The 23,648-nt window shown below is 49.2% G+C and overlaps 1 protein-coding gene across 5 annotated transcripts in view; it reads right to left on the bottom strand.

Annotated features, from left to right (window-relative positions):
• The window catches only part of CCM2 (CCM2 scaffold protein), a 55,836-nt gene that overhangs the window by 24,645 nt on the left and 7,543 nt on the right, over positions 1 to 23,648 (bottom strand). Inside the window, exons 2-3 of one of the 5 annotated variants that reach the window (XM_081244442.1) lie at positions 12,754 to 12,909; positions 6,493 to 6,666 (exon numbers count right to left, since the gene is read on the bottom strand). The exons of 1 other annotated variant lie outside the window; for it this stretch is intronic. In XM_081244442.1, coding sequence (XP_081100568.1) covers positions 6,493 to 6,666; positions 12,754 to 12,852 — 273 coding nt within the window. In that variant the 5' untranslated portion in view covers positions 12,853 to 12,909. Of the gene's footprint in view, positions 1 to 6,492; positions 6,667 to 12,753; positions 12,910 to 23,648 lie in introns of those variants that run through there. 3 more of the 5 variants (XM_081244443.1, XM_081244444.1, XM_081244441.1) reach the window with 3 other exon arrangements.

The raw sequence follows: 23,648 nt of genomic DNA, 5'->3' as shown, positions 1-23,648 counted from the left end.
ACACTTAAGAGATCTGACTCGACCATATGAAAAGATACACAACCTCACTCGAAGTACAAACTGCGATGTAACAGACTATGACCATCAGGCTGGCAAAGATCAAGAAGCCCCGCATGTACACTATGTGGCCCCTTAGAGTGTGGAGGAACAGGCATTCGCCCAGACTGCCCGTGGTGTACACCAGCTTAAATCCCGCATGAAAGGCAACCTGGAAATGTCTGTCAAGACAAAAATAACCGAGCCCTACACCCAGCAATTCTACTTCTGCAATTTATCCTAGAGGGTTAGTAAAATGTGTAACAGAGACAAATTAAATATGTATGAATAGATCACTGGTTACATAAAATACGGTACAGCCATTATAACAGGAGGGAAATGGACGAGGCAGCTTTATGTGCCCCAACCCACCAAGATATGTCAAGATATACTGTTGCGTGTAAATAACGAGGTGCAAAGTGTGCACTAGGTAATCGTTTGGGAACAAATGCATGTGTGCGCTCAGATACGGACAGACCGCCCATGCAGGGACACACGAGAAACTGATGCCAATGGTTCTTTCCAGGGGCAGGGGGGTGGGGGGACTGGGGACCTCTCCTCACCAGGCATCTCCTTACCATCTGAATTTTGTACCATGTCCATAACTTACCTATTCAACTATCTGAATTTTGTACCATGTCCATAACTTACCTATTCAACTTTCAAAAATACAATAAATAAGAAATAACAAAGCTTATCAAGAAGCATCTTGGGTTTGGTATCACACATGTGATTAATTACCCGCTGCTGCCCCCCGAATTAAAAGCCAGAGTGTCGGTTCACAGGTCCCGAGCCTGCACCCCTGCACCACCCTGGGCCTCATGGGGTCGAAACCCTGGGAAGGATGCTTCTGCTTTAAAAAAGCCGGGTGAGGATTCAATGAGAAAATGTATTTAAAATGTTAAAGTGTTGCCGTACAGTAGGTAAGCATTCAGAAACAAGAAGCTACTGTGAAGTGCCTCTCACCTTCATGTTAGTAATGTTCATTCTGAATACAAACTACTTTCCATAAAGAACTACACTCGAGTATGCGGGAGGAAAAGTCTCACCACTAGTGCATTGTGTTGTCGTGGCTGTTTTTATTTTTATCAAAGTGATACATGTAGGAAGTTTAAAAACGTAAATAGTCCCCAGAAGTGTGTAACAAAAAACAACCATCTGGTCCCAACCCAGGCAACCCTATAAACTGCTTCCCACAGGCAGCAACTCCAGGGTCTTCTGGATCTAGGACCAACTTTCTAAGTAATGGTTTTACATTGCTACTGCCTGATTCATCAATCTAAGACATTAGCTGTTGATTTCCAGTTACGGCAGAGAAAGAGTTAACTCCCTTACATCACCACCCCCATTTCTTCCTTTTTTCTTACAATTTAGATAATTATTACTTAATCATTACTTGGTGCTTATATCCTCCTGTTAGGTACATTCTATTTCACCACTGTGCCAAGAGGTAGTGAAATCACAATTTTCTTTAAGCAGAGTCTTTAATTTTTTTTAACCTTTAACTCTAAGATAATTGTAAATGGCATGCAGTTGTAAGAAATAATACACAGAAGTCCACTGTACCCCGCACCCTGTTATACCTAAGGTAACATCTCGTGATCACCCAGCATCACAACCAGGAGAGTGACTACAAGGTCAGGTTACAGAACATTCTATCACAAGGTCCCTCCCGCTTCTCTTTTACAGGCGCACCCACTTCCCACCCACCTGGTCGCCTCCTTAAGCCCTAGCAAGCCCTATCGGTTCTGCATTTCAATAATTCTGTCATATCAAGAATGTTATACAAAGGGAATCATACAGTATGTAGCTTTGGGGATTGGCTTTTTTCACTCAGCATAATTCTCGGCAGATTCCTGGAGGGTGTGAAGCAATCAGTAAATCATGCCTTTTTACAGCTGAGTAGGGTTCCACGGTATGGATGCACATCATTTGTTTAACCATCTACCCACTGGAGGACATCTGGGGTATTTCCAGTTTTTGCCCATTATGAATAAAGCTGCTTTTAATATTCATGTATAGGTTTTTGTGTCAACACAGATTTTCATTTCCCTGGGATAAATACTCAGAGTGCAACTGCCAGGTCAGACGGTAGTTGCATGTTTCGTTTTTAAGGAACTGCCCACTTGTGTTCCAGAGCGGCTGCACCATTCTACACGTCCACCAGCCATGCATGAGTGACCTTCTGCATCCTCGCCAGCATCTGCTGTTCTCACTACTTATTTAACTTCGGTCCTTCTGTTTGGTGTGTAGTGATGTCTCCCTGTGGTTGTAATTTGCACTTCCCTAACGGCTAGTGAGGTTGAACGTCTTCACGTGCTTATTCCCAACTGACTGTCTGCTTTGGTGAACTAAATGTCTCTTCATGACTTTTGCCCATGTTCTAATCAGATTGTTGGCTTTTCTACTATTGGGCTTTGACAGTTCTTTATATACTCTAGATAAAAGACCTTTGGCAGGTAGGTGGTTTGCAGATATCTTCTCCCAGTCTGTAGCCTGTGTTTTCATCCTCCTAACGGAGTCCTCTGCAGAACAAAAGTTTTTAAATTTGATTTGAAGTTCAGTTTACCAATCATTCCCTTTTTGATGTCAAGTCTAAGGACTCTGCCTACCCTGGGTCCTGGAGATTTTCTCTTAGGTTTTTTTCTAAGAGTGTTAGAGTTTTACCTTTTCCCTTTAATTCCATGATCCATTCTGAGTTAATTTTTGTATAAGGTGTGAGATTTAGCGTGAGGTTCCTTTTTGTCCCAATGGGTGTCCCACGGCTCCAGCGCCATTTGCTAAGAAGACGGCCCTTCCACTGACTTGCTTTTTGCGCCTCTGTCGAAAATCAGTTGGGTGTCTTTGTCTGGGTCTGTTTCTGGGTTCATGATGCTTTTCCACTGATTACTGTGTCAGTCCCTCTGCCACTACCTCACAGTCTTCATTGCTGTAGCTCTAAAGTACATCTTGAAATCAGGCGGACTGATTCCGCTCTTTTAACTCTTCTTTTTCAAACCGTTCCAGCTATTCTACTTCTTGTGCCTTTCCATACAAATGTTAGAACACTTGTCTATATCTACAAAATATCTTGCCGGGATTTTGATAGGAAATGCATCAAACCTGTATATCGATTTGGGGAAAACTGACATGTTAACTAGGTTGAATCTTCCAATCCATGTACGTGGTATGTTTCTCCACTTATTCCGATCTTTGATCCTTTCATCCGTGTTGTGTAGTTTTCAGCGTACAAATCCTATACGTTTTGTTACGTTTATACCTAAGCATCTGTATTCACAACCGTAATATATTTTTTGCTTCGTACTGCCTGATTTTGGTATCAGGGAAATACTAACCTCACAAATGAGTTAAAAAGTGTTCCCTCCCCTTCTGTTTTTCTGGAAGAGACTGTGTAGAATTAGTGTTAACTCTTTAAACATATGATAGAATTTTCCAGAAACCACCTGGGCCTGGAGACTTTTTTATGGGAGTTTTCAAATTAGATATTTAATTTCTTTAATAGTTGCAGGACTATTCAAATGATCTATTTACTGGTGACCCGTGGCAGTCTGTGCTCTTCAAGAGACTGGTCTGTTTGCTGGCTGCTGTCTGAGGGTGCAGTCGCCTGTGGTGCTTTCATCAGACTTTGATTCTTCAGGGTCTCTTAGCACTTGAAGGATGTCATCACTTCCTTCTGGCCCCGTGGTTTCTGACACGAAATCTATCATTCCGCTTTCCCTACAGGTAAAGTGTTCTTTCTCACTGCTTTCAAGACTCTGTCTTTGTCTTAATTTTCGGAAGTTTCACTACGACGTGTCTTGGTGTGCACTGCTTTGGGTTTATCCTGTCTGTGGTGAGCTTCTTGAATCTCTGAGTCTGTCTTTTACCAAATCACAGCAGTTTCAGCCACGATTCCTTTGATCAACTTTTCAGCCCCACCCCACCCCGTCTCTTCTCCCTCCAGGACTCTGAGGACACAAGTGTCAGAAATCTGCTCTAGTCCCACAGCGGGAGGGGAGCACACTCTGTTACCAGGTGGAAGGGCTGACTCCCCACTGGCCTCCGCTGCCACCTGAGTGGGGGGCTCCTCTTCCCTGCTGGACATGGTTGGCGTTCTGGCTCCCCAAGTGGCCCAATGACATGAGGGGTGGTGTGTGTCACACTGCTGCTGTCTGAGGGCAGAATTCCAGGCTCCCCACATGGTCTCCACTGACACCGCAGTTCCACTAGGGGTTCATCAGGGATAAAGCCCCCGCTCCCCACTCAGCCTTCTCTGGGGTGGGTGCTGGCCCCTACACAGTCTTTGCTGGTAGAGGCGGCAGTGGGGCCACAGATTTTTCAGTCACATTTGGTTGGAACTGAGCAGGTACTGTAAAACATTTTCTGTCCTGCTAAGCCATCCCTTTCCTGGTCCTTTGGCCAGAGAGAGTGAATTTTGTTGGGATTTTGTGTGCACCTGTTGGCTGCTCTGGGTTGCCAGCTTCTTCAGTTCCAAGCTTGGGATACATGAGGAAAAAGAGAACCGGGGCACTCACCAAAGGGGTCGCCCCTTGGGTCCCAAGGCCCCTGGATGGTCTGCCGTCACTCTACCTTTCAGAGCCTTCTTACGGTTGTTGTATATATAACGTCCAGGAGTTTTAGGTGTACTTAGTGAGAGGAATAGGGAAAAATATGTCGACTCCCTCTTCCTGGAAGCGGAAGTCCCCAACCTTTAAATTTTCCTGGTGTAATATGGGCCCACCCTTCCCTCCACTTGCTTTGTTTTCAATGTACACTTCTATCTTCCCAATTCTTCAGCAGCCTCGACTCCAACATATAAAACCATCTGTGTTCTCTTCTCCCAGAGCTGCCCTAGCCTGTTCCTCAGAGTCCCATCTTGGGAATTCCCTCTGTTCTTTTCCGTGCTTAGAGCCCCGGTTCTGGATCTGCATCTCCCACCTTCCTGGTGCGTCCCTGTGCTCTGAGGCAGCACATCTCCCAGGAACCTCGTCAGAACGGGCTCTGAGGGCTCACGTTTTAGAAACCTGACTGTCCGGTCATCACGACCAGAAAGGGACCCTCTCGATCTGAGAATCATGTCTGGTGGTGAATTTTCTGCACAAGGTTCTTCCATTACTGTCTTAACAACTTCCTCCCACTCTCCTCCATTCTTTCTTCTTATGAGTCAGAGGTTGAACCTTCTGGATGGATCCTATCATTTTTTTCTCTCTCTCACCTTTTGTTTACTGATGTTTGACCTCCTTGTCTTTTGACCCCTCTAGTGAATCTTTTACGACACATAATTAAGATCCTTTCATTCCGAAAGCTCGTCTCCACCTGTTATCCTGCTATCTCACAGTTAACAGGATTTCCTCTTATCTTTCGGACAACATTCTGTATTTTTATTTTCCCCCCCGTTTCCGCACTGCTGCTGTTGCATTCACGTTTACGTCTTGTGTTTGTCCTGGGCTCTATCTTTAGATTAAACGTCTTGCTCAAACGTGCACGTCTCCCTGACTGCCCACGAAAGAGGCCATGTGCACGGGCAGAGGTGCAGACTGTCAGCTTCTCTCAGGCCGGCTGGGGGGTCACCCCAGCGTCATTCGAGGCGGCACTTCTGCGGGTTGCGTGGCTTCCACATGAAAGCACCCCTCCGAGGATCCCCTTGTGGGAGAGGCCTGGTTGCAGGCCTATCTGGAAGCTTGAGGGAAAGGGGGTGGGCAATTCTCACCGCTCCGGACAGAGGCTTTGACTTAATCTGCTCATCTTCACACTGGGTCTCTCCCCACCCTCCTCCGGGCCAGGTGTCCCCACGTCTAAAGCCCCCCTGGTGTCATGTCTCTACCAGGGAGACCTCCCACCTCCCCCTGTGGCAGGTGAGAGCAAACCCCTCCAAAAAGCCCACACCGTGCTTCACGCCCCCCCAGCCCCCAGGTCCAGCTGGACAGCTCTGCGTCCTCTGACGGACACAGGTCCAGCTCCGTGGGCTCTGTGAACTCGTCACCCAACCTTCGTCAGCTCCCTCTGCAAGTTCACGGGCCTCTCTCATCACCACAGTCCCCTTTCCCATTCTCTCTGACTGCGCAGTTTTATTCATTTCTTTTCATGTAGTGTTTAGGGGAAGCGCTGACAATACACTAGTGCGCATCATGTTTACCCACAAGTGGGCAGGGGCTTTGACAGGGTTCAGGGGTCCGTGTCCTAGGCTGTGACAACGGCACACGGATTAGCTCTCAGCCTTGACCAAGGAACCGAAACACACGGCCAGCCTTTACGAGAAAGGAGGCAGCTTGCTACTGGAGAGAAAGCCAGAAATGGGGCCAGAAGACAGAGACCTGGGGTTTGGGCACCCAGTTATCGGACACACCACCGCAGGGGCACCACCGAGTGGGAGTCACCCGAGGTGTGAGTGGGGACGGGTCCCAGAACCGCGGCGTTTGGTGCATCAGGGGGCCTTTGCTGGCGACGGGCAGGCGGGTCCTGCGGCCGTGGACTTACCTTCACCTCCTTCTCGATATAGTCGCTCAGCAGTCTGTCGGGCTCGACGCGCTCAGGCAGGGACAGCACCACAGTGTGCAGAGGGCGCCTCTCTGTCACCTTCTCATGGGCTTTCTTATCTCTACTCTTTTCACCTTTTAGGAATACTCGTTTAAACGGCGACACAATTCCAGGCTGCAGGCAGAAACGGCAATGATTGGAGTTCATTATTCACAAAGGCTTTGCACTGTACCCATGGCTAACAAGCAGAAGTGGCCAGAAGCACCACCACGGTCCCCGTGCAGACGGGCCGGGTACTGCCAGCCGGGGTGCGCCGGGCCCAGTGCTGCCTCGGGCACCGAGGGGCTGGCCCCTCACCTGTTCATGGACACTTACAAGGTCAAGGGCCAATTCTCAAGGTGAGTAAACTCAGGAGGCGAGAAGGGGCAGGAAGGGAGAGGTTCCCTCAGAAGACAAAAATGCAGCGTTGCTCTCAAGTGACCTCCCGGGTCCGCTGGGTCACTTCCCTGCAGGGTCCTCGGAGAAGGCGGGGAGGTACGGCCAGGGCTGTGGCATCAACAGGAAACTCAGCTCAACGACCGCGAGGCCCGCCTCTTCCCTCTCCCGTAGGAACGCAGCACACGCTCTGCTTTCCCCTCCCTCCGCCGGGGCCTCAGGGGCTCAGGGCGCTGACCAGCACCTGGGTGGCCTCACCCCGTGGTCAGTGTCTAGAGGGGCCTGGAGGCCAACCCTGCGATCAAAGTAAACCTGCAGAGGGAGAGCCAGGGACAGCGGGGAGAATAAAGTCAACCTCGCCTGCGGGCCCCAGGAAAAGGCCCAGGATTCCCTCCCTGCAGGTCTGTAAGAGCCCTCCAGGCCCTCCGCGGGCACAGATGTTCAGAGAGTCAGGCATGAGCACTGGGCACCTGCACACAGAGGCCAAAGGTGACTGCCTCCAGTCACGCAAAGGAACGTAAAACCAGAGAACACAAGACGCCAATGTGCAGCCTGGGCAGGGAAACATCACCGAACACAGCAGCGAAACCCAAAGGTGATGACCCACACCAAACCGAGAAGTCACCTTCCATTGTCTTGTCTGTGATTCTGCAGCTCGCCTGCCTGGGCAGGACCCAACGCCAGACAGCGGCCGGGACCTAGGGCAGGCCTAGCTCTGACCAACACTTACAAGAAACAAATGCCTATGTCACCAAACACGTACCAAAAGCTCTTGTTCCTGTTTCTCCTCTGCAAGGGGGAAATTCAGCCACATGCCATATCCCACCCAAAACAATGCCTGTGAGGTGCCTCGGCAGCCCGTCAATCTCACAGATGGAGGATGGAGAGGGGCCCTAACTCCCTCACAAAGGCAGGTGAGGCCTCGTGGGTCTCCAGGAGGTCCTGCAGGGCCCGCCCCACACAAAACATGCCCTTAGCCAAGTGGACCCCAGCATTCTTCCTGCTCCTTCTACAGCCAGAGCCCAGCTTTCCTCCTCTGCTTCTCGGCTTGCACGCCTTATCCCTGAGCACCTGGCCCTTGGATAGTTGCCTTTTACCCCACTGATCCACCACAACTAATACCGGAGCGCCCCTCCTCGCGCTGGACACCCACCGAGTTCCCACTGCCCATCCCAGTGCAGCCCCTCAGCACTTCGTGCTGCGTGGGGGGACTGGGGGAATAATGTTGATGTGAGACCCTCGGGGCTGGGGAGGATCAAAGCTAGACGACGTGCGTGTGGGGCTTCGTTTACTTCTCTCTGCTCTTGTTTACATTTGAAATCATCCATAAGACTTTGTTTCTGAAGGATGAGTACAGTTCCTGCCTACAACTGCTTACACTTAAGCTGAGACAAGATAACAGCACGAAAGGTTAAGGGAGACAAGATAATCAAGCCCACCATCATAAAGAGAGCATCATCTCCACCATCTCAGATGAACTACAGAGGAGAGAGGGGGCTCCTTGGAGGAGCCCGAAACGACTGATCCCAGCCCTCAGACAGCCCGCCCCTGGGCCTGCTCAGGCTTCTTTCTCCTCCATCCCACAGGAGCTGTCGGCCCCAGCACAGATTCGGAGAGTGGAAGAGAGGGTGAGGCATTTCAGGTGAAATCCGGGGGCGGGGGGGTCTGGACCAGGTGACCGCGATGTAGGGCTCACGTGGAAACGGTGGGACACTGTCACCCGCCATTTGCCAGACAAGCACTGAGGGTAAAGTTGACACTGAGAGCTGAGTAACGTAAACATCACCTTTCGCCAGCCTGACGCAGGCAGGTCAGGCCCGGCCCTGAACCGTGACTGCCACGCTGGCTGGCGTCCGAGGCGGTCAAGGGCACACAGACGCCTCTTCGGTCCTGTTCTGCTGGACTGTGTATCTGCACTGAGAACCTCCGAGCCCCTGTGACGCACAAGGCACTGCCCCAGGGCTGTGCAAGTACCGAGACGCGCGGTGCAACGTTACACAGACGGCCTGTATCCCAAAGTGGCCGGAGTAAACCTCTGTCCCTACACCATGTCCACCTGGTAACCTCACAAAGTTCACTCTCCCAATCATAACCAGCACGGGCACAGCCCGCAGTTGATTCTGGGCCCGACGGCGCACGAGAGCAGCTCAGCTCGACCTGTTTGCTGCTCCGCCTCGCTACCCCTCTACACCTGGGAGCAACAGAAACCAGTTCTGAGACGAGGGGTTTGCCAAGGTCAGCCTCTTACCAAGAAGCCCATGCCAAATCGCCAGGTCCACAGACCACATGCAACCCATGCCGTTATTTTAATGTTGAGGGACGGGTCGTAAAGTCACAGTCTGCACACAGAATCAGTCTGTGTGGCAAGGACCCAGAGCCCGAGTCCTGCAACCCACCTTAAGGAGAGACCCTCCGCCAGCCCATATGCCTCATGTCTGGCCCCTGCACAAGGAAACCAGGACGCCCACTGCAGACGCCTCCTACTGCTCAAGGATCAGCTTTCCCTATGCTGAGCCCCACTCCGCCTTCTGCTGCCTTTACCTCTTGGGAGTCAGCACCCTACAGGGGAGCAGTAACGTGTCTGATGCCTGTGCCAGCCAGCATCAGGAAGGAAGGCCCTGTGGGGGGGTGAGACGGAATTCCCACCCGCAAGGTGGTCACCGTCAAGCAGGGGGAGATAAGCCCAAAGCAGATGAACAGGGACTGAATCCATGATGAGACCTGCCAGCCAGGTGCCTCGAAGGTGTGCTTTAGGGCCCAAATGCCCTGTTTTTAAAGGAGCTACCCTGGCAACAAGGCACGGCCCCGTGAGGCCCCGTGACGAATAATGGCACCTGCCCTCCACTGCTCACAGGCTGGCAGAGGCGAGGGGAGCCGCCCCAGAACCCAAGCTGCACACAAGACCACCTGGCCAAGCGTGAACTTGGCATGACTGATCTGGAATCAGACACAGCTTCCCTAACTCAGTCCTCAGTGTTGCATACCCCAGGCATCATGTGCTTTTTTTTAACATCCCAAGTAAGTTCAACCAGTGGATGAGCCTCCCTAGAAAGTGGAATATTGAAACCATTATGTAAAGAAATGCACCCCAGCAAACCTGCAGCTTTCCTCTGTCGCCTCGCCCTGTTTCAGCGCAGAACGGGGGCGGCTGCTCCACCCGAGGACAGCAGGCGTGTGACACAGGAGGTGCACACCCCGCTCCCGCTGCAGGAGCTGGAAAGTAGACACGGCTGGGAGCTGGGGGATGGCAGGCACAGTGGGGGGCCCTCAGCTTTTCCAGAAACACAATGAACAAGAGGGCACCTCAGGATTTTGGAGCCTATGTTGCTTTTAAACATGAAAATGTAAAAGAAAGTTCTGCTTGAAAAAAATAAACTGAGAACAATTAAGAATATTCTGGGACTTCCCTGGCGGCGCAGCGGGGTTAAGAATATACCTGCCAATGCAGGGGACACGGGTTCGAGCCCTGGTCCAGGAAGATCCCACATGCCGCGGAGCAACTAAGCCCGTGCGCCACAACTACTGAGCCTGCGCTCTAGAGCCCGCGAGCCACAATTACTGAGCCCACGTGCCACAACTACTGAAGCCTGCGTGCCTAGAGCCCATGCTCCACAGCAAGAGAAGCCACCACAGTGAGAAGCCCGCGCACCGCAAGGAAGAGTAGCCCCCACTCGCCACAACTAGAGAAAGCCCACGTGCAGCAACAAAGACCCAACGCAGCCAAAAATAAATTAATTAATTAATTTTAGAAAAAGAATATTCCGACGCACAGGATCAGGATTCCATTAAACGACTGTGGAGTCTTTAATTCACTGGAATAGCCTCCAGATCAATACAGAGTTTTAAAAAGTGGTTTTAGCCCGTGCAATGGTTCATCCTTCACTCAACAGGTATTTTCACTGAGCACCCATGTTCATCATCACCGAAATGATCTTGCCATCTTTGACCCCAAAAGACAAAAGGAGCAATTTAGCCCCTGGAAGGAGCACAACGCCAAGCACGGGTTCTCTTCGTGAATGGAGCCCTGGCACCGAGTGTCACCGGCGTCCACCTGTGCCCGAATCTCTCGTGAAGAAACGGAGTGTTGAAGGAACCAGCCGAGGGTCCGAGGCACAGATCCAGGGAGGGGAAGCGGGGCCCCGGCGGCGCTGTCCGGCATCTGCAGACTTCTCACACGGAACACACGCTGCTTCCTAGAACTGAGCAGAACTTCTGAACTGCCTCAGAAGTGATCCCTAGAGGCTTACAGTATTCTTCCAATATATGTTCCATCTTATGCTTGAAACAACTTTTGAAGTTGGAAACCTCAAATGCAGCTCTTCAACACACACACACACACACACACACACACAAACTCTGGCCCACTTAGCGCTTTCCTAGAGGAGGGAGCAGGGGCCAAGCTGGCCTTGGGTATTGTTAGATTAAAGCCTGACTTATAGCATCTCACCTGGGGTGACCAGGCTCCGAGTAACTGCATCTCCTAAACAAATTCTCAGAGGCTAACTTCTCCGTCAGAGTGTCTGTTTATTAATTTACAATAAGAAATGCGTGTGCTGAAGGAACCAGCACAACTGCTCACGGGACAGTGGCCTCTACTTGCGGACCAAAGTGAATAATAAGGTGACATACACCAAGTAACTCCATGTGCACAACGCTCAGCCCAGCGCGTTCTAGAGAAAGCGTGTGGCAGTGAAGGAAGGAAACACGCACTGGGCACCTCGAATGCCTCAGTATGGTGTTCAGGCACCCTTACCTACTCCTTTAGTTAGTAACACAAGACTGCCCCAGAACAAAGGCTTCAAGTGCAATGCCCTGGGGTCCTTCAGTTTGGCATTCAGCAAACGTCTAATGGGCACTTGGCATGTGCCCGGCACTGGGGCTGCACCTCGAGGGACCCCCTTCCCTGCCCCAGGGCCCCTTCTGCTGAGGGAGAGAGAGGGGGACTGCTCGGCGAGGATCAGGCTCTGCAGGGCTGCGGGACAACACCAGGGATAGACACCCAGGCCAGAGCGTGGGCCGGGCAGAGCCACTGTCCAACTGTCCAGCTGGGCAAGGCAGCAGCTACTCCCCAGATTCACCCCCGCCCAGGTGCACGAGGCACCCCGACAAATCCTCTCCTATAAGCACCACTGTTTAAAACTGCATCTCAACGTTGCCTATCTTAACTCCAACTCCCTGTAACGCAAGTCAACAGATTCACTATCTTTTTAAAAAGAAAGTTAAGCACTTAAGCGCCTACCAACAGAAAAAGAGCCTTTCTTAGGTGCCGCAGAGGCCCAAATAAGGAGTACGACACAGCCCTCGCCCCAGGACCTCCTACAGACCTCAAGTTCCCCATCTCAGGACTAGACGTGAACCTGACCTCCCCCACTGCAGCGGTCTGCTCCGGTGACACACACTGCGCCTGACCGTCCACACAGTGGCCGAGGCCACTCCTGCCGGGCACGTGGCGCCCCTCCTCCTCCCTCAGGCGTCCCGGGTGAAATTCCAGGCGCGAGTCTGCACTGTGAGCGTGCTCTTTCTTGACCTCTTCCCTGAATCATTTTCCATCTCACATCTTGGGTCCTAACTGACTACAAATCTACATGAACGTCACTCTTCCTCAGCAGCCCTGACATCCGCAGCCTCTGACTCCTTAAGTGAAGATGGACGAACCCAGCAACCTACAAACAGCTCCTCATCTTGCTCACTTCGCTGGCCACTGGGGCTGCCCGTTCTCAGACCCGGAAGCCAGCAGGAACCCTCCACCCCACCTTCCCAAAGCAAAGGTCACAAGACCCAAACAGTCATCCTAGATGGCTCTTTCCACGCTGGGTTTGCACCTACCTCGCTCTCCATGGACCACCCCGCTGGAAAGGCTGCGTGAGGAGGAATTTCTCTGGAGGAATTCTGCTTCCTCCCCCTCTGCCGACAGTTACTGTGCATTCTCCTCTGTTCACTTCTGAGCTTGATGAAAAATATGGTCAGATGTTAGCCCTCCCTCTGAAAAAAACATGTGAATGAACAGGAAGACCAGAAACCACAGCTTCCTTCTGCAAACCCCACTGAAGCTGTTTACAGTTTTTAAAAAAAGTTTCAGGCAGGCAACACCCTAAAACTGCTGGCAAAATCCAAACAGGCTGCATGCACAAAAAGACGTAAAGTAAACCCACACATCTTCATACTAAACCAGCACGTCTTCTACCTAAACCTCCGCATCTCCTTACTGAACCAGCCCATCTTCTAACTAAACCTCCACATCTTACTGAACCAGCCCATCTTCTAATTAAACCAACATGTCTTCTTACTAAACCAGCCCATCTTCTTACCAAGTCAGCAGATCTTCTTAGCAAACCAGCCCATCTTCTTAATGAACCAGCACATCTTCTAATTAAATCAGCACATCTTCTTACTAAACCAGCCCATATTCTTACTAAGCCAGCCCATCTTCTTACTAAACCAGTGCATCTTCTTACCAAACCAGCCCATCTTCTTACTAAACCAGTGCACAGACTTACTAAACCAGTGCATCTTCTTACTAAACCAGTGCACAGACTTATTAAACCAGTGCATCTTCTTACTAAACCAGCCCATCTTCTTTTTTTTTTTTTTTTTTTTTTTTGCGGTACGCGGGCCTCTCACTGTTGTGGCCTCTCCCGTTGCGGAGCACAGGCTCCGGACACACAGGCCCAGCGGCCATGGCTCACGGGCCCAGCCGCTCCGCGGCATGTGGGATCTTCCCAGACCGGGGCACGAACCCGTTTCCCCTGCATCGGCAGGCGGACTCTCAACCACTGCGCCACCAGGGAAGCCCACCAGCCCATCTTCTTACTAAACCAGTGCATCTTCCTTACTACCTCTATAGTACGCAGAGCCCATGGGTGGCCTCCCCACATTTCTAGCCAATACTGTGTAGTCAGTTGAAGGACATTGTTTTGCAAGTCTGACCATTCTGCAAATCCAAACGACAAAGTTAGAAAGAGTAAGCAAGCAAGCTGAGAGCACTGCTGGGGCTCCCCCTCCCGACGTGCGTTGTCACCTGTGTGGTGGGACCCACCGACCTGGCTGTTTCCGGCCGGCTGTTGCCTGCTTCAGGGCACAGCAGTCCAGGGGGCCTGTGCAGAGCACACCTTCTCCATGCCCGTCAGCCTACAAAAGCCTCTACCTGCCTCCAGGACTCCTGCGTTTGAGATGCAACTTTGAAACTAAAGAGTATGTCCTTGAGCAAGCTCACTTTAACTTCTTCAGGGTCAAATCTGATCCTGAAAAGGAGAAGTTGGGTTTGTTGATGTTGAAGACTCTTACACTCTCTAGATGTTCCAGAATGGCTGCAAATAGGAGAGGCTACTTAATTAACTGTTCTGGTTAATTAGAGTGATGATTTAGAGTGACCATATTCACAGCTCAAAACATAACAAATATAATACAATTTTACTGACATTAGATTTATTAATAGTAGATTAATATTAGATTTGATTTGATCAAAGTGCTAATTTTCAACAGTTTTCTGCCCATAAAAATGGCTATTTCATATGGTTCAATTGAAACTGTAACAAAGTTTAGTATTTCTTGATTCAGAAAAGACTGGTTCAGAACAATAATTTCATGCCTCAGTTACTACACATGCCGCAGATGTAGAAAGCACAGTAAACCGGGTAAGGAGTACGGCACTAGATTTGTGTGAATAAACATCTGGTATTGACTGGACTATCCCTTTATCTCTTTAGACACACAGGGCACCGTGGGTACTGTCTGGACTCCGCTTCCTCCTTCTTTCTAAAAGCTGCCCCTGCAGAGCAGGATCAGGTAGCCCTGAGGGAAAGGGAACCAGGAGTGAGATTCAGAGACCTCAGGAGGTGGAGCAGCCCCCAGGACGTATCTTGGTGACCGTGGGGCCTGAGTCCACTGCCTGCTCCCCATCAGGTCCCCCTGCATGCAACACACAGCCCACCCTTCCGAAGTCCCAGAGCTGCCCCTCCCGGGGAAACACAGGAAATGAAAGGAAGCCCACCAGCTGCACATACAAGCCAACCTGTCCTGCTTTCACAGATACAATGATCAACAGGGTCAGCATGGAAGAGAAAGGGCAGGGAGCACAGGGGGCAAAGGAGAGACTGGATGGGGGCTTAAATGCTAGAGGGTTTAGAGGCATTTGAGGAGAACAGCATCCATAAATACAGCCAAGAGAGAGAGACAGAGACAGGCAGAGCAAACAAGAAAGGTGTCTTAGAAATTACGTATCTGATCGCCAAAATAAAGAGTGCAATAGAAGGGCTGAATAATAAAATGGGTGTAACTGAAAGCCAAATTAGTGACCTGGAATACGGGGGCACTTTTACAAATGAACATTCCAATCAACTTGATGATCGACAGCACCACCTCTGAACCCCAATTAAGCACAACGTTGGCGCCCCCAAAGAACTCCATTCCTATTAGGAAGGATGGAGCCACAAAAACACTGTCCTTAGTGATTATCATACTTTGAATTTCATCAATGAAAATGTGGAAAGTTGTTTTCTCTCTTCTGACGTGATACCTCCTTAAAACCCTGAATGTTACCTCTTGGCCCATAAAGCCTACAACATTTACTAGCTGGTCCTTTACATGAAAAGCTTGCCAACTCTATCTTAGGACATAAAGCGAAAGATGAAAAATAAGAAAATATTGGGACTTCCTTGGTGGTGCAGTGGTTAAGAATCCGCCTGCCAATGCAGGGGACACGGGTTCGAGCCCTGGTCCAGGAAGATACCAGTGCCGCGGAGCAACTAAGCCCGTGCGCCACGACTACTGAGCCTGCGCTCTAGAGCCTGTGAGCCACAACTACTGAGCCCACGTGCCACAACTACTGAAGCCCACCGCCTAGAGCCCGTGCTCTGTGACAAGAGAAGCCACCGCAATGAGAAGCCCATGCACCGCAACGAAAAGTAGCCCCCGCTTGCCACAACTAGAGAAAGCCCCGTGCAGCAACAAAGACCCCATGCAGCCATAAATAAATAAATAAATAAATAAATCTATTTAAAAATTTAAAAATAATAATAAAAATTAAAAAACAGCCACAGTGGCATTATTTTGCTTTAAAACCTGACAGGAATTTTTTTAAATCTTCAACTATCCAATTGGTGTTCAAATTTTTCACCAACGGACTCACTTTTTTTTTTTTTAATAGTTTGTTCAAATCAAGATGCAAATCAGGTCCATCAATAGACTGCCCTGAGCCGACACAATTCTTAAGTCTCTTGATGCATTTGTTAAATAGCCAGGGCAGGTCGTCCTGTATAATATCCCACATTCTGGCTCCTTCAGGCTGTATCTCTGTCACAACTTTGAGGATGCTTCTCAGCCCCTGTATTTCTTGTAGACCGGTGGTTAGATCATGAGGCTTTATTTAACTCAAGTGTGATGTTTTTTCAAGAATGCTTCCATCGGGGGGCACATAATATTGGGCAGTGACCTGTCACTGATGGCTATGGCCTGGCCCCTTTGTCTCACAGTTGGATATTTTTCAACAGTCTGGTTCCACAATTCCTTCATCATTTATTAGTGGAAACATTTACATAAAGAGACCTTTTCCCTCCTCGACTACTTGGTCACCCTGAGGTACAGATCATTCAGAAAAGTCAAGTTAAATGCATCATCCTTCCTCTTCAGCAATGCTGCTTCCTTGGAATCGCCGGAGCTAAACAATCCATTAGTCATCATCTTATGGACGATCCAATTGTCCCGCCCCGGCCAGCGGCGGCCTCTTCAAAGTGGACCCTGGCAGCTGCTGAGGGCTCCTCAGACCTGGAATTGGCCACTGCTGCTTCTAGAGGAAAGTGCTGTTTCAGGCCCACTACCACTCACCGAGGGCGTTCGCTGCGCCTGGGACTTGGCACCAGAGAGAGTGAGGAAATAAGCACTTCGTGTTTAAGAGAAAAACCTCATGAACTCACAGTGGTATTTCCAATCCAAAGTAGGATGACAGGGTTATTGATCACATACTTTGGTATTATCTGCACCCACCCACTCCTCCTACGGTGAAAGCCAGTGTGTCATGTTGTTAATGTAACTATAGCTCCACTTTATCCTAAAACATACGGAACAGTGACAATAATACCAGTATTATTACTCATAAAATGATTACTGAAAACAATTTGCTTCAAGTTTTTTTGTTGCTTTTCTTGTCCTTAGTGCATGTCCCACTGCCAGCCTGCTGCCGAATTTCTGATTTCATTACTTGAAATAACTCTTTTCTGTGGGGTTATGTCTTTTGTTTGTTTTTGCCATTTTTACTAATCCTTTGCTTTTGATCTTTTTAAGTAATTTTTTTTTTTAATGTTTGGATTCAATTGTAATCCTTTAAATCGTTACGTGGTCCAAACTCACAAGGCCCATGCTGAGAGGTCAGCCCCTCCCCTCTAGATAATCATCTAAGATGGGGCTCCACACTGCACCCTCCCACCCCGGGCCGGGCCGCTGTGAGGAGGCTGCACGGTGTAGCGAGCCTGCACCCCAGGGATGGAAGGAGGCCAAAATGAACAGCCTGGTGCACACACTGCCTCGTGTTTTTGCCAATGTTTCCTTGGGGGAGGTTTCTGGAAGTGGGATGCTGGGTCAGTCACGGCACCAGAGTTCAGCCAGACATACATAGCCCCTTATGCCCTGTCAAGAGCTATGCTGGCTGGTTCCTCATGCCCGACCAAGTAGGGATGTCTGCTGGCCTGAAAGTTGAGAAAAGGTAGCTCAGTGTGCTCTTAATTTGCATTTCTCTAATTATGCAAGAGTCTGAGTTGCCTTTTCACACATTTAAAAGCCATTTGAGTTTCTTTTGCAGTGAACTGTCTGTTCCCATCTCTTGACTTGTTTTTTCCTCTCAGGTCCTCAGCCTTTGTTTTCCTTATTTTTAGAAGCACCTTATTATATATGGGATACTTACTTTTTGTTTTAAGTTGTAAATATTTTTTCTCGATTTGTTGTCTTTTTACTTTGCTTACGTTTATGTTATCAGATCTGGTCTTTCCCCTCCTTGCTCTGAATTTTGAATAATAGTTAAGAAAGTTTCCTCGGGAATTCCCTGGTGGTCCAGTGATTAAAACTCCACACTTTCACTGCTGAGGGCCCGGGTTTGATCCCCGGTCGGGAAACTAAGATCCCACAAGCCACGCGATGCGGCCAAAAAAAAAAAAAAAAAAGTTTCCTCCTCTCCCAGATCATTGAAGAATTCACCCATGTTTTTGCCTAGTACCTCTATGGCTTAATTATTTTTGCTCTTATTTAAATCTCTGAACCATCTGTTGTTCACCCTTGTGTACACTAGGAAGAATGGATCTGATTTCATCCTTTTCCACACGTTTGTCCAGTTACCCCAATATCACCCATTACTCAGATGTCCCCACTGCTATGAAACACCATTTTACTGGGCACTCAAGTTTCTCCATGGAGGGGGGTCTGTTTCTGTATTTTCTCCTCTGTTCCTGCAGCTTATCCCAGGACAACCCCACCGCTTCAATCGGGGGCGAGACAGCACGACCCGATCTGGGGTTGTTCCCTTATTGTTCTTCTTCAGAGATTGTTCTTGCTTGTTCGTAACAAAAAATGAGCTTTAAGTCAAGTGGTCTCACTCCATTAAGAAGCCCGATGGTATAGTTATTGGGATCACGTTAAAAATTAATTCAGGGGCTTCCCTGGTGGCACAGCGGTTGAGATTCCGCCTGCCGATGCAGGGGACACGGGTTCATGCCCCGGTCCGGGAGGATCCCACATGCTGTGGAGCGGCTGGGCCCGTGAGCCATGGCCGCTGGGCCTGCGTGTCCAGAGCCTGTGCTCCGCAACGGGAGAGGCCACAGCAGTGAGAGGCCCGCGTACCGCAAAAAAAAAAAAAAAAAATTAATTCAGGGAGAGCAGACACAGTCATGATGCCACTATCCCACCCGAACACAGGGGTCTTCCACTTCTTCAAGTCCATGTTTGTGTGTTCCAGGAGTTTTTCTTATAGAGATTTTGGATATTTCTGTTCATTTTAACCCTAAGGTATGTACTCATAATCGTAAACAGGATCTTCTATTATACGCTGGCGTTCCAACAAGACGAAGGGAAAAGCCAAGCTGGCTGGAGGGGCTGTAGAGCAACTGGGCGGGAGGAGACAGCAACCGATACAAGAGCCCAGCCTGGGGTGCGGGAACTGGGGGGCTGGGGTACGTGGGGAAGAGGACGAGGACCCCCAGGCCCCACATATTCCTGTGTTGTTGACTTGAACGCTGACTGTGGTTTCTGCATTTGAGCTGCACTAGCTGTTTCCATCGGCCCGTGTAACTGGGCGACAAGCTACAGAGGCACTGGTGGGAGGGCCTGGAGGCTGGTGTAGGTGACCCTGCATGGCAAGCCTTGCCAAATGCATGGCAAGAGGTGCTGCCACCCCTCAAGGGGCCAAGACGCACTACTGAACCCATGTCTGGGCCCGAGGTTCCACCCAGTCAGGGTAGTAGAAGCCACTGGTGCATGGAGCCCTCAAACAGCAGGGCCGCTGTCCCCATACCACCCAGCATGGCAACTGGGCCTGAATGTGTTGCTGCCACTGATGGCTCCCCATGTGCCACCTCAGACACCACCAGTGCCTTCTGAAAGAAAGCTGTGCCCTCTGGGAAGAAAACAAGTCAGTCTGCCTACACCTGGCAAAGTGAACAGCAGACTTTACTGCCTGAACTCTCCATCGCTGCCCAGCCAGCACCGGCCGAGTGATGGTGGGACTTCACTCTTGTGGGAGTCGCAGCAGACTGATGGCTCCCAGAGAGAACCACCCGCGAGGGTTACGTGCCACCCGCCCACCTCTGTCTAAAGGGGCAGGTCATGAGGAGAGCAAAGTCCAAGGCCTGGTTTCCCCGGGTCACCTGTGGGCCATCTGGACAGCATCACGGACAGCATGTCACACTCTGACCCCGCAGCCACTAACAGAGAGGATGCCAATCCCTGATGGCCCCTTGGGATACAGAAGGCGCTTCTCCTGTAAGGACAGGAGCACCCAAGGTGGGAATGGGATGAGGGGGAGGAAGACTCACTGAAGGAAAAATGATGACAGCTCGACCACAATTCGAACAAGTTCTCTCCCAACTGCATTCTCATAAGGTGAGACCCGGCCCAGACATGCCCAACAGAAAGAACACCTCCACTTAAAGGTAAAACCCATGCACTCCCATAAACAGGAGGCTGCACGTGGTCTGGGCCCAGAGGAAGCAAGGTCCACTACCTTACCCACACTGCTGACTCAGGTAGAGCCTCGCCCACCAGACTGGACCCAGGTCACGGAGGGTAAAGCCTGCCTCACTTCTGAGGTGCATGATCCATGGAAGGCTGCAGCTGCCTGCATGACTGATCATGAGTGTCCCACAGTCCAACGCACTGGACACACTGACCAAGGGGCAAACATCCAGGTTCCCTGCTGCAAGACAGATGTGACAACCTATCAATGCGTCGAATCTTCATGGACCGCACGTAAGCACCCACAAAGGAAGCGCTGCCATGGGCAAAGCCAACAAGCATCTCCACTAGAGCCTGACCCCCTGGTGATGGGCGACCAGAAGAGACTGGTGCAGCCAAGAGGACGGCCTTTGGAAACCTATCCGCATCCCTGGTGAGCACATAGTCAGGAATGTGATGGAAGCAACACAGGAGATGCGTACACGGACACCGAGCACCTGCTGAGCGTAAGGGATGGGCAGTGCACACACAACTCCACCTCCACCTCAGCGCTAATTCTGCTAAGGAATTAGTGGGAGTTCCTGGGCCAGTTTTGCAATTTTTCTTAAGTTTGAAATTATTTCAAAATAAAAAGATTCTTAAAAACACACATCAGGGCTTCCCTGGTGGCGCAGTGGTTAAGAATCCGCCTGCCAATGCGGGGGACATGGGTTCGAGCCCTGGTCCGGGAAGATCCCACATGCCGCAGAGCAACTAAGCCCATGCACCACAACTACTGAGCCCACTTGCCACAACTATTGAAGCCTGCGTGCCTAGAGCCCATGCTCCACAACAAGAGAAGCCACGACAATGAGAAGCCTGCGCACTGCAACAAAGAGTAGCCCCCGCTCACCACAACTAGAGAAAGCCTGCACACAGCAACAAAGACCCAATGCAGCCAAAAATTAATTAATTAATTAATTAATTAATTAATTGTTTAAAAACCAACTTTTAAGTGCACTTTGGAAAATAAAATCCAAAATTATTAGCAAATGCCATTTTCATCTACCAGCTTGGCAAATATTCAACAGCTTGGAAATATGCCATGTGGGCAAAGGTATTACAAAACAGGATATTAAAAAACATCATAAATTGCTGTTAAGAATAAAAACTAGGAACTTCCCTAGTGGTCCAGTGTCTAAGACTCTTCCACACTCCCAATGCAGGGGGCCTGGGTTCAATCCCTGGTCAGGGAACTAGATCCCACATGCCACAACTAAAGATTCCACGTGCCACAACTAAAGATCCCGCATGCCACAACTAAGACCCCGAGCAACCAAATAAACAAACAAATATATTTTTTTAAAAAATAAAGAAGAAGAAAACCTGGAACAATCACTATGGGGAACAATGTGTCAATATCTATAAAATTACAAATGTACGTATGCTTTCCTGATAATTGCATTTTCAGGAATTAATCCTATAAATACATTTACACACATATGAAAGGTTGGTAGAAAGCTAAGATCTGCATTTTTTGTTAGAGCAAAATGACAGCCTAAAAGTCCATAAACAGGCTACTGTTTAAATGAATTATATTAATCCACAGGAGAAAATGCCATTCAGCTCTAAAAAAGAACAAAGAAACTACATACCCATAATGAAAGAGCTCCAGAAAATACTGTCAAGAAAAAATAACACCGAAGAGGTTCCTATTTGCAAAAGAGAGGAGTAGATTGTATCAGAATAACTTTCTCACCAATCAGGGTTATGAACTCTAGGATCCAGAAGTAATAGCACCCCAGTAGCAATAAGCACATCTACTGACCAGATCTTGGTTTCTAAGTATCATTTCCACCAAGCACAACCAGTGCTCCTTGGACAAACATCAAGCTCAGGGCTGGACAAGAAAGTATCAGAGGAACCTGGAGCATCTTGTTGTGGCAAACGTAAGCAAGAACTCAGAGAGTACTAGGGGGCTTCCCTGGTGGCGCAGCAGTTAAGAATCTGCCTGACAGTGCAGGGGACACAGGTTCGAGACCTGGTCTGGGAAGATCCCACATGCCGTGGAGCAACTAAGCCCGTGCACCACAACTACTGAGCCTGTGCTCTGGAGCCTGAGAGCCACAACTACTGAGCCCACGTGCCACAACTACTGAGCCTGCGCTCTAGACCCCGCGAGCCACAACTACTGAGCCTGCGTGCCACAACTACTGAGCCTGCGTGCCACAACTACTGAGCCCACGTGCTACAACTACTGAGCCTGTGCGCCACAACTACTGAGCCCACGTGCCACAACTACTGAGCCTGCGCGCCACAACTACTGAGCCCACGTGCCACAACTACTGAGCCTGCGCTCTAGAGCCCGCGAGCCACAACTACTGAGCCCATGTGCCACAACTACTGAGCCTGCGCGCCACAACTACTGAGCCCACGTGCTACAACTACTGAGCCTGTGCTCTAGAGCCCGTGAGCCACAACTATTGAAGCCCGCAAGCCTAGAGCCCATGCTCCGCAACAAGGGAAGCCACCGCAGTGAGAAGCCCGTGCACCGGAATGAAGAGCAGTCCCCGCTCAACACAACTAGAGAAAGCCCGCGCGCAGCAACGAAGACCCAACACAGCCAAAAATAAATTTAAAAAATAAATAAATTTATTTAAAAAAAAATACACAAAGCCAAAATGAACTGAACTACAGGGAGAAACAAGCAAACCTAAAACAATAACTGGAGACTTTAACACCCCCCTTCTCAATAACTGACAGAATCAGCATACAAAAATTCAGTAGGAAACAGTTTGGCAACGTTTTACAAAGTTAAATATATAGTTCCTATGTAACTGGGCAATTCCATTACTAGTTATTGTCCAAAAGAAATGATAACATATGTCCACACAATGGGTCATTCACAGATGTTCACAGCAGCTTTTCATTATAATACAAAACTAAAAAGAACCCAAATGTCTGACAAAAGGTGACAGATAAACAAATCGTGGTATATATGTACCATAGACAACTACTCAGCAATAACTGATACACACATTATGGATGGATCTCAAAAACATTATGCTAAGTAAAGACGTTCTTGCACATAAGTATACTGTGTGAATCCATTTGTATCAAGTTCTAGAGCAGATAAAACTAATTCAGACAGCACTAATGTATATTGGAAATTAATCCAAACAGCAATAATCTATAGTGGAAATACAGAACAATGGTTGCCTGGGAAAGGGACTTCCTAAGAGGTAGGAAGGGACCTTTCTGATTGAGGATTATGGTCTATTTCTTGGCAGGGGGGTGGGTTACACAGGTGTACGCTTTTGTCAAAATTGAGCTAATGTACATTTAAGATGTGTCCATTTCACCATAAACTTTACAGCGAAAGAAAACTGTAAACAAATACTGAACTCTAGTTAATGATATGCATGCTGAAGTGTTTAGATCAAAGTGAACTGATGTCTGCAATTTACTTTGAAATGCATCAGAAAAATAAAATGGGTCGATGGATAGGTAGAAGGATGAAGAGATGGGTAGACATGAGATAAAACAAATATACCAAACGTTAATGGTAGAATCTAGGCAGTGGGTATATG

This window comes from Mesoplodon bidens (genome assembly GCF_964165515.1).
Source record: "Mesoplodon bidens genome assembly, chromosome: 9".
In the NCBI taxonomy this organism is placed as follows: Eukaryota; Metazoa; Chordata; class Mammalia; order Artiodactyla; family Ziphiidae; genus Mesoplodon; species Mesoplodon bidens.
The sequence above is the reverse complement of the archived record's forward strand: the minus strand, read 5'-3'. Positions and strand labels throughout refer to the sequence as shown.